The 19,040-nt window shown below is 38.3% G+C and overlaps 1 protein-coding gene across 1 annotated transcript in view; it reads right to left on the minus strand.

The window, feature by feature from the left end:
• Positions 1 to 18,339, minus strand: part of GABRB3 (gamma-aminobutyric acid type A receptor subunit beta3) — a 37,203-nt gene extending 18,864 nt beyond the window's left edge. The window contains exons 1-4 of the mRNA XM_039714536.1: positions 18,124 to 18,339; positions 12,467 to 12,549; positions 11,282 to 11,419; positions 2,717 to 2,869 (exon numbers count right to left, since the gene is read on the minus strand). Of these exons, the coding sequence (XP_039570470.1) occupies positions 2,717 to 2,869; positions 11,282 to 11,419; positions 12,467 to 12,549; positions 18,124 to 18,329 (580 nt within the window). The 5' untranslated portion in view covers positions 18,330 to 18,339. The remainder of the gene's footprint in view (positions 1 to 2,716; positions 2,870 to 11,281; positions 11,420 to 12,466; positions 12,550 to 18,123) is intronic.
• Positions 18,340 to 19,040: the final 701 nt, after the last annotated feature.

Raw genomic sequence — 19,040 nt, forward strand, 5'->3', positions numbered from 1 at the left:
TCTGATTTTTGTTCTAATATTTGTTTTACAGTACTTGATGAACTTGTGCTACACAGAAATGGGTGACATGGGACAGTCTTTCTCCTTAAACAAGGAATAATCTCATTAACCTGTAAAAAAAGGGCATGAAATGTCATTGGGTATGGTAACTTCTGTCTAACCATCTGTTCTCTGCAGTCCTGGCCAGTATGTATCTACATGGTGATGGTTGTGTTTGAAGTACCTTCACTTGGTTCACCTGGGTGGATCTCTGCTATCCAGCAGCTCATTTATGAACACATCAGGGGTGCCTGAACTCTATGCCCCGCTTCCTATTAAGCTGCTACTTAGCTTGAAGCTGCTAAACAAACCCTGGCCGCTGAGTGGTAATGCCAGACTGTGTCATGCCAGCTAACCCACAGTATGTGCAGAATTACTGCACAGTAACTGCAGTTAATGTACAGCATCTCCAGCTACCCAAATTCAGATGCTGGATAATATGTTGCACAAAGGTGGCTACCCTGCCTGCCTTGGTATGTGGGACCTTGAGAGACTTGGGGTAAGAAAAAAGAGAATCACAAGGACACGGGTTGGAGTCTGGGTTTGCTGTGGTACATTATAGAAAAATAAGGGAACTAGGGAGTATGTTCCTGTTTTAAGAAAATAAGAGAATACAGCAGGAAGATAGCACAGACACGGTGACAAGTTTTGGGTAATGGGGAAGTGACAAGGTATGTGTCATTGAGAAGCACAGGGTTGAAGATAGAATTTGGGACAAGATGAGAGGCAGAAATATTTATAAGGATTTATAGATCCATTTAATCTTCGTTAGGTATAGCTATTCCTGCTTCTGTAAATGATAAAATATTTGCTGTGAGACATTCTCATAGAATCTGTCCTGGTTCTGGCCAGGACAGGCTTAATTTTTGCAGTAGCCAGCAGGGGGCATGGCTAGGACCCAAAGGTTATTCTATATCACCTCACTTCATTGCCAGAGGTTGTGGGAAGGGAGTCTTTTCTGGGAGGAAGGTTTCCCATCAGGTTGGGGCAAGTGTGGCCGCCACTGAGTCACGAGTTGCACAATGAGCATTTTTGCGTATGAATCACTCTCTCTTTTGTACAGTTTGCTGTTCTTTTTCGTGTCTCATTGCTGTTTCCAGTAAATTGTTCTTACCTCAGCCTAGGATCTTTATCTTTTGTGTCTCCAATTCTCTCCAGCCACCCGCAGGGGGAAGGGGACGGCGGAAGCAAGCAGCAGGGTGGTTTTTAGGACCACTAAATTGGAGAACACTATTCCTAAACTATGACAGAAACACAGAATGGTTTGGTTTGGCTTGGAAGGGACCTTAAACACCATCTAAATTTGCTGCCATGTGCAGTTCAAGTTGCTTGAAGACACATCTAACTTGTCCTTCAACACTTCAAGGGATTGGGAATCCAAAACTCCTGTGGACAATCTGTTCCACTGCCTCACCATCATTACAATCAAGAATCTCTTCTTAATCTAAATCTATTCTCTGTCATTTTGAAGCCATTCCTCCTTGTCCTGCCACTACATGTCCTTGTATGAAGTCCCTTTCCAGCGCTTCTGTAGGCCCCCTTTGGGTACTGGAAGGTGCTGTAAGGTTACCCTAGAGCCTTCTCTTTAAGCTGAACAAAACCAAGTCTCTCTGCCTGCCTTGACAGGGGCAGAGTCCCTGATCACCTTTGTGGCCCTTCTCTGGACTCACTCCAACAGGTCCATGACTTATTATGTTGAAGACCCCAAACCTGGATCCAGCATTCCAGCTGGGGTGTCATGAGAGCAGTCAAGGAGAAGAATCCTCTCCCTCACCCTGCTGGCCACACTGGTTTTGGTGCAGCCCTGACACAGTTGGTTTTCTGGACTGCAAGTGCACATTGCTGAGTCATGTTGAGCTCTTTGGCAACCAACACACCCCAAGTTCTTCTCCTCAGGGCTGTTTCTCAATCCATTCTCAACCCAGCCTGCACTTGTGCTTGGGATTGCCTGACCCACATGCAAGATCTTGCACTTGGCCTTGTTGAACTTCATGTGGTTCATGCAGGTACACCTCTCAAGCTTGTCAAGGCTTTTCTGGATGGATCCCTTCCCTCCGATGTGTCAACTGCACAATCTTCTAGTGACCTTCCCTTATTTAAAGGATACCTTGACCTGAAAAGTCCTTGGGCAGGAATCACATACCTGTGCCAAATCCAAGTTTTTCTGTCATGAGGTAAAGGACACTTTAAGCTGTCATGAACATGCACTTAACACACCATGTACTCTGAGGGTTAGGTGGCATAGTATGGTCTATAGCTGATGTGTGCTGAACCAGCAATGGTTCTTGAAGTCTACTCCTGCCAGTGTCAGTTAAAGCACTCAGGACCTCAGGAGGAGGCTTGGAGCCACATTTGTCCTCCCACACTGAGCTGGACTAAAGCCCATGCTCAAGTATGATTGTGAAGCTTGTGTCCTAGATGAACTTACTGACAACAGCATTAGCTTTGGTGAAAACAAGTCTGGGACCTGTATGAGCAGCTCATGTCAGAGGTTCAGTGGTAGCTACACTCTTGCATGAAGGGGAAAACATCACTTTTGAGGCAATACTGGATGACATGATTTTGACGCAAATTATTTCGGAATTTCAAAACACTGACATCATGTCGTAGTTTTTAACAACCTCTGAAGGCTACATTAAATCTGACATTTTAATGTCCCACTCATTTTAGCACATACCAAGGGCAACTCTTGCTGCTGATGCATCATAATTGATCCAGAATGACACCCATGATAAAATGGTAATCAGTATGGAGGGCATATAGGTTTGAAGAATAAAGTAGCCAATATTTCTCTTCAGCCTGAAGCTCAGTGAAAGTCTTGGATAGGCACCTGAGAAAAGAGAGAGGAAAACAGTGTCATTTATACTGAAGGAAAGACACTTGTAGATAGCTGCCTTCAGTTTCTGCACATTTTGTGGCATAGCATGAGATCTGCAGAACAGTAGGGATGACACCTTCACTGTATTACTCGTTTGTATTAAAAGAAACCCTGCAGTGAATACAGTGATAGCCAAGGAATTTGTATTTGGGTAGAAAAAGAGAGACAGTAAATTACTTTAGACTATTGAACAGATAGGTGTGCACCAGTTAGTTTTTAAAAACAATTGCTTAGGTGTCCAGGTAAGATGCTTATCCAAGTACACAGTTTTCTGTATAGAATTTATATTGAGAGAATAAGTAATGTGCATAGTTTTTTCCTTTACAATGAGGAGCTGTTCAAGATATGAAACTTCTTAATTACATCTGAACTATAAGAAACATGGGCCATGGTTTCAAAAATAAATTGTAATGAATTTCATTAAAGGAAAAACCTTCAGACTAGATCCCCTAAACATCAATTATAACCAGCCCAAATTTTTCTTCCAAACATATTTTAAACAAAAAAAAATTGATTTTTGTGTGCATATATATAGTTCATGAACAGTTACAAACATTAAAAATTAACAAGAGAAAGAATTAATATCCTCAATACCAACTTAATTTCAAATTGGTGTATATATTACTGAATTGGTGTTCATCTTACTGAATACATTTTAGACATATAGACATATATATATGTATATATATATTCAGATGAATATATTTAGAAATCTCAAATTGTTAAAAATAATTGTGACTTTTTTCACCAAATGCAAAGATGAGTAAATCTTAGTACAGCTGTATAAAAAAAGGTGGTCCTTCACACATTAGCTCTATGATTTCAGTGTTCACACTAGCAGTCTTAGATATACTTCTAACAGCTCATTGAAAAGATCCAGTTAGTCAACACCCTAAAAAAATTTCAGCGCATACCAAGAACCCAAACAGATATTAGAACACTTCTCGCCCATTCTAGTGCAAATATGTAAAAACTATGAAAGATTACATCTAGAGAAAAAATGAAAACTTACAAACTTCCCTTTAAATTATATTCATGTGTTTGCATATGAGCTTAAGAAATTACATTTGTCCATATAGATATGAATAATGGATTTCCTAAGAAAGAAAGGGAAAGAAGGAATGGAAAATGAAGATTTCTCTCGATCACATTCCTGATAGTTTGTTACACTTTGACTCATACGACAGAAAAATGCCACACCATTTCCAGGCAGCAGGAGCACCAAGGTAATATCAAACTTGTGCAAATATCCTTAACTGTTGTATCAAACAATCTCAGAACAACTATCACCGGGAAAAGAAATATCTAGTACATGTATCTGGTGCTGTGATTACTTCAATCAGTAGCATTTTTTCCAGAATGAAATGCCTTTTAGCTTCACCAATAGAAGTATATTGCTAGAATCAGAAGGATGTATTTCATCCTGATTATACCAAGGTTTTCTGCTGTTTGGAGCAGTAGACACAATTTTCAGCAAGCAAACATCTACACTGCAGCTTGCTTAACATCTTCATTTTCAGATAAACAATGTTTCATTTCAAAAGACAAGTTTTCTCATCGAAACCAGCCCTACTTTTTTTTTGCAAAGCTTAACATTTTCATTTGGATTCTTATGAAAATGTTTCTGTGGCCTTGTGGCTGCAGATTATATAAATAAAACAGAAGACCATAATGAAATATATAAACTCTGCTATCACGGAATACATTAAAAATGCAGCAGACCTGATCACATTTCTGCAATAAGAGCAGAGCATCAGACAGAAATCTTTATAAAGCTCTGTTGAGAAAAATTATTTCATATAATACACTACCCACTCAAAGAATACTCTATAAATGTGTACAAAAGTTTTCAAAAGTCCTGTCCAGGTCTGGATATCTGTGGAATATTATTGATAGACGTGACAACTGAAATACTCATTCTTTGATTAAATAGTATGAAGGATTAATTCAAGAAAGTTCAGTAGAACTAAATAAAGTAAATTCTTGGTTTTCTCCAGAGCCAAGGACCCTGAATGCATAAGGGACATTCAGAGAAGAAAGGAGAACCTCACTACCAATAAAGCAGAGAAAATAGTGTGGGTGAAGGAGGTGTGTATCAACAGAGGAGAGAAAAATGTGTCCCATACGATGGTAATGTTCAGTAATGAAATCCAAAATCACTGAGAAACCATGTAACAGAGAAAGCTTTATCAAGACATTTATCTTCAATGCTCCACCTGTGACCATGAACCATTACCTCAGCACCATGTCTGTCTAATTAGGTAAGGGCATCCCAAGGGGAACACAAAACTGCCACAACATGCTTTCCTTCACAGCTTTTTCCCTGGAACCAGCCCTAGCCCTAGGTTTATTTCCTGCCTAGGGTTAGGGTTAGGGTTTTGAAAATCACAAAGCCCAGGGCTCCAGGTACACTGCAGCTGCAAAGGGCATGCCAAGGGCAACACAAAACTGCCACAACATGCCTTCCTTCACAGCTTTTGCCCTGGAACCAGCCCTAATCCTAGGCTGATTTCCTGCCTAGGGTTAGGGTTAGGGTTTTGAAAATCACAAAGCCCAGGGCTCCAGGTACACTGCAGCTGCAAAGGGCATGCCAAGGGCAACACAAAACTGCCACAACATGCCTTCCTTCACAGCTTTTGCCCTGGAACCAGCCCTAATCCTAGGCTGATTTCCTGCCTAGGGTTAGGGTTAGGGTTTTGAAAATCACAAAGCCCAGGGCTCCAGGTACACTGCAGCTGCAAAGGGCATGCCAAGGGCAACACAAAACTGCCACAACATGCCTTCCTTCACAGCTTTTGCCCTGGAACCAGCCCGAGCCCTAGTTTCATTACTGAAACTAATGAGATGTGGCCTTAAAGGCTGACTCCCCCGAGAGCTGTCCTCAAGGCCAGAGACACCAACCTAAACATGCTTGACGCACCAGGTTCTTTCCTCTGAAGTTAGTACCCCAAGAATCATGTCTAGTGCCAGGGCTGTAATTGCCTTCTGTCTTCCTGCCCTAGAGTTGGAGTTGACTGTAACAGAGATTCAGTTGCTAATCATTTTGAGATGACCTGTGACATCTCTCAGACATCAGCACACAGCTGATGGACATGATTTTCCCCTCTACATCTTTTTGATCAGCGTGTGGCTACTGCAGAGACTCCCTTGTATCCTCTCAAATAGCACTTGAGTAAGCAATGCACTTGAAATGCTTACACATGAGCCTGGCGTCTAAGCTCCAGTTCATCCAGTCAATTCAGCAAATGAAACCTAGAGAATTACCCACCACCTCCTAAAATGGACTCCTGTAGGTGTACTGGATTTGTCTGCAGCCTCCATCAACTGCAAGAACTCTATTCTGACTATCTCAGACACCTAGCTCAAATATAGACACTCAAATTATATTCACCATCAATCAGAACAAGATTAATCCAGACCCTGCAAGCCTCAGGGTAGATTTTGATGGTGTGAGGTTCCTTGGCAATAAAAACAAAAGTTTTGCTGGCATTACAGCTGCTTACAGCAGCTGCTTACTGCAGCTGACATATATGACATGATGCATACATAGTAGAGTATAGACTTTGTTAAGGTCAGGTTGAAATTGAAACATGAACTGCTAGCATCATTTTTTATCATACTGCATAGCCAGGGCTCTCCTTTAGATACCTCTCCCTGAGACTGTGAGACTTTATATTACTTTCAACTGAATTGCTTTTATGTCTTCAAAAATTATCTATTGACCCTGCATCCAGCTTGCCATCTCTGCTGCAGTATCTCACATCCAGCCAACGAGCCACAGGAATCTGTGGAAAAAAACAATTAAAAGAAGGACTCCTCCTTATCTCCTGTAGTTAATTCCCCCTCTTTGTCTGTATGGTTAAAGCTCTCTGAAAAGGATGGGTCCTAACCTTCATGGAGCAAGGACTGTAAGTCCAGATATTTATTTATCTAGAAAGATCCATTCTGTGGATTACTTATTTAATATAAGTTGACTTCTGGGTAAGCTCAACAATTACAATGTTATTTGTCCGATTATGATTGCATAATGATTTGTCAATTAAGGCTCAGTACATTTAGAAATTACTTGCCAGAAAATTTTACTTAAGTTTCCATAAAAAAATCTGGTTTATACCTTTTAACCTTGTTTTGCCTTGTTATCCTTCCTCCCATCTCATATAACATGTTGATGTATATGGGCTAATTTAAATAATACAGGAATAACAGAATTTTGCCAGAAGTATTTCAATCTAACAATATTGGGAATGAAAGTATGAAAATAAAAAGTTAATCAATACTTGAGCCCCAAATATTCCTTTTCATATTTTTGGGCACTTGATAAAAAGAGATTACTTGTTTCTGTTCCAATTTCATTAAAAGTTGCAAGCTGAAATATCTGGCTTCAAGGCTAAATTAGTCTCTTGCTGTTTTATCCAAGTATAAAACATGATAACAGAGTTGGTCAGTTACAGAATTCTTATTTTACTATGTTCTTTTGGGAAGGTTCTTTGGCTAATTGGAAGTGTACTTTACATACTGATCTTTCAGAATACAGCAAATATTTCATTTTCAGATCTTTTAAGACTACCCTCTTCTTACCAACAGGTTGCTAATATGGCTTTGACTGCTATGTGACTTGAAGCTTTTAGGTGGTGTTTTACATATCCCCATTCCTGTTCACTATCCAAGCATTTTGAGATAACAAACATTTAGGAGGTAGATTCAGGTAACAGAATTAGCACTACATTTCAGGTGTTTGAATGCAGGTATTTGCTCATGCAAGGAGCATGAGGTGTTAGTGGAAACCATGGAGATCTAGACTTAGAGCCAGCTGATTCTAAGGATGTGATTTAACTGTCTATACTGAGGTGTCTAAAGCCATTTGAGATGTGATAGGCTAAAGAAGAGCAGAACAGAACTCCAAAGTAATCAATACTGAAGCAGTAGATAGATGGTGAACATAGAACACAAGGCTGTAAGATGCCAGAACAGCAGCCTAACTGCTAACCAGGATCTTCTACAGCAGTTCAAGAGGCAGAAGATTGTTATGTTTAGGCAACTGAAGAGTGTCTTAAAATATTCATTTGAGAAAACAGAAGTATTCAAGAGCTGAATCGCTCTTCAGGCTTCACTGACGGCACTGACTGGATAGCATTTGACTGTGGGCTTAATTCAGTTACTGGCACATGAGCATTTAAATACCTTATGGCACATTATGGCACCCTGTATGGCCTTCAGTTGGTGTGAGAAGGATAGTCAAACCAGATATTTCTTCTTCACAGCAATTTAAAAATCATGAATAAAGGGAACAGACTATTGTACATGGCTTTGTAGATAACTTCTAGACACCTGAAGGTTTTATTTAATTCCCAATCAAGTGTTCTCTTCTTTTAAACTACATGACCATACTTGTTTCTCCACTAATCTCAGTTATGCCATTTTCTATTTTTTCACTTATACTTGCTTATTTTCCATAAACCCTCTTCTACTGCTCCATTACTGCCTTCAAGAGTGCTACCCTTGACCAAAAATACAAAGCTTAAGCATTATCAATGTAAATCAGACTTCTTTTTATGATGAGATTTGTGGTTTTGTTTGTTTCTTTTCTTTTTCTCCCCAAAAAGATCTTATTGGCTCATGTTCAGTTTGAGACCAACAACAACCCCTATATTTCTATACACAGAACCTTGGCACAACCCAGCATTCTCTATCCTTAATTTTGAAAGGAATATTTAGTTGCACAGATGCAGTATCTTGAACTTGTCCATACTGAATTTTATCCTTTTTCCAGACACATTTTGCTAATTTGGCCAGTCAAATTTTGACTTCCATTCTATACTTCAACATGCATGCAGTTCCTCCAGCATTCTTGCAGCTCCACCCAGATTATTGATGGGGGTTTTCCCATGCTTATCATTGCTTCTCAGTAGTAACTATGGGAACAGATTTTTTCCTTTGCCTAAGTTCCACAAGATTATACAGCACAGTTTCTCTTGAAGGATAGGAGAAAAAACTAATCCAAAAAGCTGTTTATGGCATGACTCTGAAGTCTTCTTTTAGTTTTACTCAATCAAAGCACACTAGGACTGAAATCTCTGAAATGTTCCCTGAGATATTGAGCTCAAAGAACTAATATCTCCCCCTGAGACTTCAATAACCTCAAAGCCAAAAACATGCCTAACTTGTTTTCCAAAAAAAATGTAGAAACTGGCCCTAATTACTAGGACTGTAAAAAACTCTTGAGAAGGAACTTGCAAAGTGTCTGCTGACTTTATGTATTCGATCTGCTGGAATGCTTCAGATTTAGATTTAAACATGTGGTTTTGAGAAACAAATGTGATGTTTTCCTGTCTTGTTATAAAATGTCATCATGAATCAAGCATTTTTATAATGTCCTTTATCAAAGCAATAGTAAATTCAGTATTGTGTCTCATCAGTGAAAAAAATTAAATGTTTCAGAAAGCTGCACAAGAAACATGCTGTTCTCTGTGACTCCCTAATGCCAAGCTGTCTTAAACAATGAAGCATGAGCCTTTTTTATTCCTTTCACTAGTATTTTTAAGAAAGAACCATTAATATTCTGAACATTTGGTCAGTCACAGAAATATGTGCTCCTAGTTTTTTAGTCTCTCTTGTATTTGTCACATCTCTCTTTGGATTTCTTGTTTTCCTGATTTTTACAAATCTCTCATCTCTACATTACCAAGTCATGCATCTAGTGAAGTATTTCATACTGAACTAAAAAGTGGCCTTGGACTGTCATAAAAGTCACTCCATAAATAAGTTGTCTGTGTTCTCATTGTTGTCTAAAACAGCCTTCCTACAAAAGCATATCCAGTCCTGTGGAGGGGCAGGTAAACCCTGGCTGCCAAAGGTGACAGTAGCTGCAGGACAGAAGGATATAGGATTAGAGCAACTGATTCTCTCTATCAAAAATCTTCCATTCACAATGGTAACTGGTAACAGCAGCAGCTGGCACACTCCCTCATACTAATTTCAATCCCAGCAATATTTACATTTTGTTCTGAAATACAACTTGTGTTTCTGTGTACTTTGAAACAGATGCTGTGTCCAAAGAGTGGGTGAAGTGATGCTTACAAACATGATTCAGCTGTGCTTCATTTGTTCTGGTGTGCTGAGACAGATGGAACAGCACACTCCTGTGGTCTGAACAGCACTGAAAATCTGAAGGCCCCAATAATGAACCAAGTAATGGTCCCACATGTGCTGATGGCTTTCTGTATTGCTTTGGTTTTGTCACACATATTCCTATTTTGGTGTCTAACAACAAATATGTAAATCAACCTTGTACTTTGTAATCTAAAGACATCCAGTACTGTGAGTTGCTACTAACTTTAATTCCATCTTCAAGGAAACAAGCAGGGATTTAATTTTAACACTTTAACAATGACTACAAAGGCACTGGATAGTGTTGTATATCTATCAGTGCAAATCAAGAGACAAAAGACATTACTTTCACTATATAACAACAAAACAAACATGCACTGAAAAGTTGCAAGGAGGTGATTATAAAATTGGTGGCTTTTTGACCTAGCATGCCAAAACATATTTACGATCAGTTACATACCCTGTAGGTTACATTTAAACTCATGATTCAGAGGTGAATGACTTAATACTTAGACCATAAATATTTAGGTGTCTAGTTAAGTATCACATACATACACAAAAAAAATAAACAAGAAGACAAAGAATCACAAAATGGTTTGGATTGGAAGGGATCTTAAAGACTACATAGTTGCAACCCCACTGCAATGGGCAGGGACACCTTTGACTAGACCAGGCTCCTCAAAGCCCCATCTAACCTGGCCTTCAACACTTCCAGGGATGGAGCATATACAACTTCCCTGAGCAACCTACTGCCTCACCACTGTTACAGTAAAGAATTTCTTCCTATATCTATTCTAAATATACTGTCAGTATGAAACCATTTGCCCTTGTGCTATCACCACATGAAAAGTTTTTGTAAATATTTTTGTAAAAAGTCCCTCCCTACCTCTCTTGTTGGCCCTATTAAATGCTGGAAGGTTGCTAGAAGGTTCTCTTCTCCAAGCTTAACCCAAACTCTCTCAGCCTGTTTTCATCAGAGAGGTGCTCCAGCCCCCTGATCATCTTTGTGGCCCTCCTCCAGACTTGTTCCAACAGGTCCATGTCCTTCTCATGTTGGAGGCCCCAGAGCTGAATGCAGTACTGAATGCAAGTCTGGAATTTTCATGGGCTCTAGGCTTTGTCAAGTAATTTCTTTATCCAAACAGGCAACACAGGCTACATATTGTGATTGGTAATAATAGTTAACTATTATTAATAAAACAGTAATTTTCATGCACAAGAAAATTAAACACTAAATGGGCAAATGGCAATACTTGCCTGTGGCAAAGACAACATTCTTTGACACCAGTCTGTATTCCACGATAGAGAACTGAGGAAGTTCAATCCTCTCCACGCCAGTGACGGCGTTATCTCCACCTCTCCAGTAGAACTCTATGTCATCAGTTGTGTAGCCATCTGCAGGAAAGCAAGAGAGTCAGAAATAACAGCAGACTCAAACGTAGCTTCAAACATGCAGCTTGTCATTTGTGACAACAAAAAGAATTGGTACAGCTGGAGAGCTGTATGGTATTTTGCCTGTGGGAAGGTCTCCCAAATTGCTACACCATTACAGTCTGCCTGGGAATTTTAGGCAAAATACTCAGCTTTCTTTTTATTTTATTTTTTTTTTATCCCTCATGTATCATTCACTAATAGTCACAGCGAGAAGAAAACACTATCCAAGATTTAAGATATCAAATGCATTTAGCACTGAAACCAAATGTATGTTTACATTGATAACCACCAGAAGAAGGTTGATTATTCAGTGAACACAGAGAAACATAACTGGGGCAGACCTTTTCCACTCACAGTAAACTGTGAGTTGCATCATTTCCACTAGCTTCCACTAGTGAAGGAATAAAGCTGAATATGGAATGTATATTAGTATTTTTTGTATATGGCCCACATTTTCCAGCCACTAGCAGAAATGGAGCAAGTACTTCTGAAGTGCAAATATTGCAATCCTAGGACATGACTAGGTGAAAAAGAGAATGCTGTTCTTTTTGTAACACAATTTCAAATCACAAATGGGATCAGTCTGAAATCCCATGGTAGGTTCTTCACCAAGATAATCCATACATAATAAAGCATACTGAAAGGAAAGTGTATCACAGTGTTTGCTCTCTTGAAAATAAATCTGATAAAAATACAAATATTCATCTCTCGTGTTGATGATAAGCATCCAGTCACTACCTCTGCCAAGTCAGGCAGGAATACTAAATTACTTCATTCTGTACTCACCTCATTTTTCTAGGATGTATTCATCTATCTAGAAATGGATGACTCCTTATATCTTTTAATAATTCAAATAACAGACAAACAAAAAATCCAAATGATGATAATTACATGATTCAAATAGTGTTTATAGACACATGTGTAAATATTACACAGTTCTATAAAACAAAAAAAACCCCAACAACTAGATCCAAACTAGATTTCACATGCATTTTCTTAGGTACATACAGCTTTCTATTTCCAGAGTACAGTTTTGTTCATCCAATGGGTATCTTCTCAAGTCCATCATACATGCTGCAGTTGTTGTGATTCTGAAATACAAGCATCAATGAGTTTTACCATACAGCCAGTAATACAGGTTTTGGGTGATGGGATTGTTTATCTTCCAAAGTGAAGACCCTGTGAAGAATAGTTTGCAATAACTGAGAATCTGGTCCATATTTTTACATTGAGCAGCAGCCTAATAGAGCAGCAATTACAGTGGAACAACTGGGTGTGAATTACCCTTATACAACCAGCCCCTTTGGGGTTCAATGGACCTATCCTCATATGCAAATATTACATGAACATTTGCTGAGATTAAAATATATGACTTTATAACAGAAACCATGAAGTGAAAATAGTCTGCTACAAATGTCAAAATGATTGCAGCTGCATGAATAACTGATTTCTTGGTTTTGTGGCAGGTCTAGGAAAAAGATCCCTGAAATGTTGAAAAAAAGTTTTAAGTCCAGCAAAATTCTTTGTTTTAAATCTTACTTTCCTGGTTTTCAAATTGAAAGAGGATTTTGTTGTGAAGCACCATATTGAATTTTAAGTTTTCTCCTCAAATAACAAAACACGTTCACTTGTCTGCCTATTTAACCATTTAGCACCCTACGGACAGTTTTGCAAAACATTTCACTATTGATGAATCAGCATTATTCATCAACCTCTTGTATATCAGGAGAGTCAACAACAACCATGTGCAACCAGAACAACTGTCTTAACAGCTTCACACAGCACTGCCAGTTCATTTTGTAGTTAATGGATTTATATATTTGTTCTAACTTTAGACAGATATAACCATGTGCTCATAATTAATCTGCAGCATATTTTGATGTTTTTCTGAATCACAGCCTTCAACAAGGGTATGCACATTATTATGCATCATTGTTTTTATAATGGCTTCATATAAATTATCTTCTGAATCTGACTAGCTCCATTCCTTACTGATCCTTTTTGATATAAACAAGACATAGACATTGCACAGTTTGTTCCTAAACAAATAATATTCTAGTGATAATTTATGCTAATAAATACAAGATGGGAAAATGCCTTAAATGTACCTCTAAAAGCTGGAACCCTCAATATTAATGGTTTTTTTTTCATGCATTTTCTCTGAAGTTCTTTCTTCTACCCATTAACCTTCTCAAAATACAGTCTTCTAATCTGGTAAACTAATATTCCAGGGCAATGTTTCAAGAGAAAAAAGTAGTTAGGTGCCTTTCTTCACATCTTTCACAGTAAAAAAAACCCTATGTTTTATTATGAATGTTCTATCCAATCTCAAAGAAAAGGAAGGAAAGAATGCTTAGTATATAGGATCTGACTGTCCTCTGAATACTCTTATGCTAGTCCCACAGAATTTCTGGTACTAAGTATTGTATCACAAGAGGATACTTAGGTCAGCCTTGCTCCAAGCTGCATGTCGAAATTGCTCTGGTTCCTCTGTTAACACAAATTCCAGTGGGCTGGAGCTGTGTACAACCAGCAGTTTAGGGAAACGTCTTCTCTGCAACCAACATTTGCAAATGCCCTTCTGGACCTCAGGCAGGGTGGTAAGACATGGGACTGTTAACTATGCAGATGATTAATCATCTGGGTTGTTTAGCCTGGAGAAGAGAAGGTTCCAGGGGGATCTTAGAGCAGCTTTCCAGTACCAAAAGAGAGCTGAACTAGGACTTTTTAGAAGGATGTGTAGGACAAGGAGGAATGGCTTTAAACTGAAAGGTGGTAGATTTAGATGAGATTTTAGGAAGAAATTTTGAATTTGAGGGTGGTGAGGCATTGGAACAAGTTGCCCAGAGAAGTTCTGGATTCACCATCCCTGTCAGTGTTGAAGCCTACACAGGGCTTTGAGCAACCTCATCTAATCAAAGATGTCCCTGCCCATGGCAGGATGATCTTAAGGTCCTTCCCAACCCAAAGCTTTCTTTGATTCTTTATATGTCTCCTCAGTACAATTACTAAGAGCAGCTCCAGCTAAGCATATAAAAAAAACAAGGACTAACATACAGTCTTAGAGGAGAAAACTTATTCTTAAATCTGTGATTATTAATAAGCAAGCTATGATGACCTTAACAAAGCCATACTGTTCTGCAATGAAAGGATCTTGCTCCTGAGTCAAATAATAACTGTGTTCAAAGTAAAACAAGTAGGCATGCTTGGAAATTGTTGATATGAAGGTTCTCTCCCATGCTTTAGAAGATTCGCCTACACTAACCTAGGTCTCATGTGGGATCCTGCACCAGAATCCACATGAGCTAAGTTGATACAAAAGGGAATGTGCTAGCAGACTCTTAACTATTATGTTGTATAACTAGCTATAAATGCCAGCCTTACAGAACACAAATTATTAATTTTACAATATTGTAAAAAATTATACAGCTGGCAAATTTATATTCAACTTAATCATTGTGTTATGACTTTTAAGGAATGTATTTTTATTTTGGTCTGTTCACATACTCTAGTGGGTTTGCACCACAAGTTTCAGTACCAGAAATTGCACATTCTTACTCAAGAAACTTTTTTACACTACAGAAAAATTAACTAGAAAAGAAGATACAGCCAGAAATAGACAGAAACAAATTTATCTAATTTTTTCAAAGTAAGTTTAGTACTCAAGAGGTCCCTCCTGAATGAACATTCAAGCAATCAAATGTAACTTGCCCAAATGCACACCAAAAGCAAATATGAGTGGCTCAGGCTTGTGCATGCTCCAGGAAGGGCATGTTTACTTTTTATGGGACAGGATGGTGCCTGACACAAGACAACAAGGTTTCAAGAGCTCATAATCATGGCAGTGACAGAGGAATGATTACGAGCCAGACAAAGATGAAGCGGGACACAGACACAGACATGCATGCAATTTGGGTTAAAGGAAAACACAAAATAAATGCTTTTAACTTTTTATAATTTCCTACTCTGGTTTTCTTTCCTCGGGATATAGATTCTCTTATCCTTTTCTGGTACTATATTCCTGGGCTCACTGCCTTTGATTATACTGCTATATTGTACAGGAACCCAATCTGTGATGGGCTGTGAGGTGCTGCATACACAACCGAGAGAACGATGTTTTATGTCCCCAAAACTTTTACAGTATGAAGCAGTCTAGGCAACACAGATACTTCATATGTGATTAGGTCACAGTCCTAACTGTTTACTTTCTTGACACAGAAATACATTCATCCAAAAAGAAGTAAGCGTGGTTGCCTTGTCTGACTGATCACAACTAACCTTTTCACCCTATCTATCTATCTATCTATCTATCTATCTATCTATCTATCTATCATCTAGCATGTTTCAAATATGGGTAATAATTATGTGAGTGCTTTCTGATAAAATACATATATTCTTCAGCTCCACGTACTTCTAATGTTTAACACTGTACTGCCTAAAAACAAGAGGTTTATGCAGGAGAAACACACAAGCAGACTCTATTTTTGATCCCCAGAATATAAAATAGTTATTTCCTCCGTAGTCTGTTATGAAAAAAAAGCTGTTTTATCATCATTTTCCTTGTAGATTGTTCTGAAGAAGGTAGAAAAAATTCAATGTGTCAGCCAAAGAAAAAAATTCCCCAGAAATGGGCTGAACTTCAAAAAGCTACTGTTCCATTCCCTCACTATCACTGATTTCTGCTGCAGTAGCAAAGTGCTTTCTCTAAAGCAGAGAGGAACCTTGGAGGACTGAAAGTCAAGTCCTTCAAAACTGTGATAAATCCTACATTGTTCAGAAGAGAACACACATCCAGTGTGGCCTTGGGATCACTTTCAATTGTATATGTGTTGAGGAACTGCTTTGTTCTGTGGATGTTCTGTAATTGGTTGCAACCCTCCAAAATTTCACCTATTATTCTGAGTGACCCTGTGCTTTTTGGAACATAAAACTCCAAGTTCTGGCCTCAACCCACATTGCCCCTGGACTGCAGCTTGAGCTCAATGCCATTGGGACACTCTGAAACCGTAAAAGAGGAAGTAGAGTAGTGATGGAAGAACACAAAGCACAGATCTTTAAATCCGTGGAGATAAGGCTCAGATATTTTCTTCCTTTTGATCAATGTTTATATTTTGCTGCAATTTAATTTAAGATAGTCATTCTTCACATTCTTCAATGTAACTTAGCTACTTCCTATCATGGATATCTCACCCTGGATATTACATGCTTTCAGAGAAAAGGAAAGTGAAGAAGTGTTGTATACATGAGCCACTGGTGAAAATCCAGCTGAGCAAATCCTATTATGTGAAATGCATCTGCTGTGGACACTTGTATTTTGCAGAAGAGGAAGCCAACTTATTCAAGTACACTACTCTATGACAGATAATCCTTATCTGAATGGGTCCAAATGTTTTTAGAGTGCAACAGAAAGACTTCCACCTACTACTAGGTTCACAATAATTCTAATCTCCTCTACTTTTTTATTATATTGCTGTGGGGATATTTCTTGACATGAAGAAAACCAAATAAATCTCAGATAATTTTTTCTCACATGTAACCACTTGAGAAAAGCATCTTAAACCTGCAGTATTCCATACTGGTTCAATACCTTGCAAAACAAAAGCCTCCTTTTGCTAAAACTGATTAATTACAGAGAAAATATTCCAAACTTCTTTGAGGTTTCATATTAGGCCAAGTCTATCTCTATTTTGTCTAAAAAGATTCAAACAATTCTCTATAATGCAAGACGAGTTAAAAAGGTGAGGGCCAAGACCCAAGTCAAGTAAAAAGATCTATTGTTGATAAAAAAGGGAAGCAGGTAAAATACTGACACTGGATATGTAACACATGTGCATCACTTTTCTGATCCATTTCTACATTAGGGACTTTTTATCCTTCACTACCAATGTGCACCAATCTTGAGTATTATCTCTGCTAAAATATACAAGAAACTTCCAACTATGGAAAAACAGCTTTCACTGGCAAAGACTTGTTTTGATGTTTTAAACCACTGGAGCAAATGAAGTAACCTGTTCAAAGAATAAGTTTGATACTACTGGGTTTTCCATAAGGATTTTTGCTGGTGTAGTTAAGTTTATTAAGGGAAGGATACTTCAGCATTTTTAACCATAAAAGTTATGGCAGAAAAGAAAGAAAACACAAGTCAAACCTAAAATAGGTAGAAAGTAAGAGAATGTAAGGTCAGTTTGTACCTATGGTTTGAAATGTAGAAATTACAGTGCTGATTCCTGCTTGAAGAAACCACTGAAAGTACTGGGTCATGATCTTAGCTGTGGCTGACTCTCCCCAGCCAGGGCTACTTCTGGCTTTTTTTTTATACACTATGAACAAATCAAGAGACAACATAAGCACCCACATTCAATCTTACTGCCTGTATTTTGAATGAGATTTTCAGGTTTACAATTAATATGTGCCTTTCTGCTTCCTACAGCCAGTGGGCTTTCCAGATATGGTGACTGTACAGAAACAGATAAAACCTGACTGAAGGCGCTTCTGGCAAAATTAAGAAACATCGAGTGTGTCATTTGTTTTCTACTGGCATCTCTTAGAGTTACAGGGAAGGTTACATAATAAGCTAGCCAATGTTTGTAATAACCTTGTACCAGGAATCAAACATTAACAGCACATAGCAGCAGTGATGAAACCTTCATGGTGGAAGCACAGACCTGAGGCCGTAGAGCACCGTTCCGTCCGGGTGGAGGCGAATCATTCGATTCTTCACAGTAACGCCGTGCACAAAGGATTTCTTGTCGTTCAAGAAGTAAGTGTCAGGCACCCAAAGCTGATCTGCCACTCGGTTGTCAAGCGTGAGGTTGAGAGGTATGCCAGCATAAGCCAGCCTCTTATCTCTCCAGTACTGTTGAAAATACATAGTCAAAGTGTAATCCTGGTGAGGAAAAAAAAAGAGAAGTACAACAGTCAACCACACTTTGTGTAACTAGGAGAATAATTTCCCTTTTGATAGCTTATTCTCCTGTTTATTAAACTTAAATTTGATATTTTTAAATGTTTAATAAAAATTAAATATTTGTATCACTCAATACTTCATATCATCCAAGTATCACTCTACACTAAGGGGGCTTTTCAACTCCTATGAAATTCAGTAGGTATCAGTATCATTTGTCATGCTCCTGCATTTCTTTCATGTAGTTCCACTGACAACTGCCCAAAATTATCATATTTGTGGAATGATAAATGACACAATGGGTAAATACTGCCACCTTCCCCATTTTTAAAAATGACAGATAAATGGAAAAACATTTAAAGTATTTTGAAGCAGTATGAAAATTTCTGCCTGAAAAATAAGATGGAGGTATGTTGATTATACATGTACATTTGTGTGAGGCTGCATTTTGCAGTAACACAAATATTTTCTCATCAACAAACTACACTGATACTTTGAATAACAGTAAATTGTATTAAAGTCCCACAAATATCAATGTTTGGTTTTCATAATTTTGGCAGTTTTAAGGTTTATGGTGTCTACTACAAGCTGTGATCATTAATGTAAAAGCCTAAACATGGATAGAGAAGCTTAAGACAACAATTCAAAAATTCTTTATTTCATTTCAGAATTTGCTAA

Source organism: Passer montanus, unplaced genomic scaffold (assembly GCF_014805655.1).
Source record: "Passer montanus isolate IOZ18808 unplaced genomic scaffold, ASM1480565v1 scaffold3, whole genome shotgun sequence".
Lineage (NCBI taxonomy): Eukaryota > Metazoa > Chordata > Aves > Passeriformes > Passeridae > Passer > Passer montanus.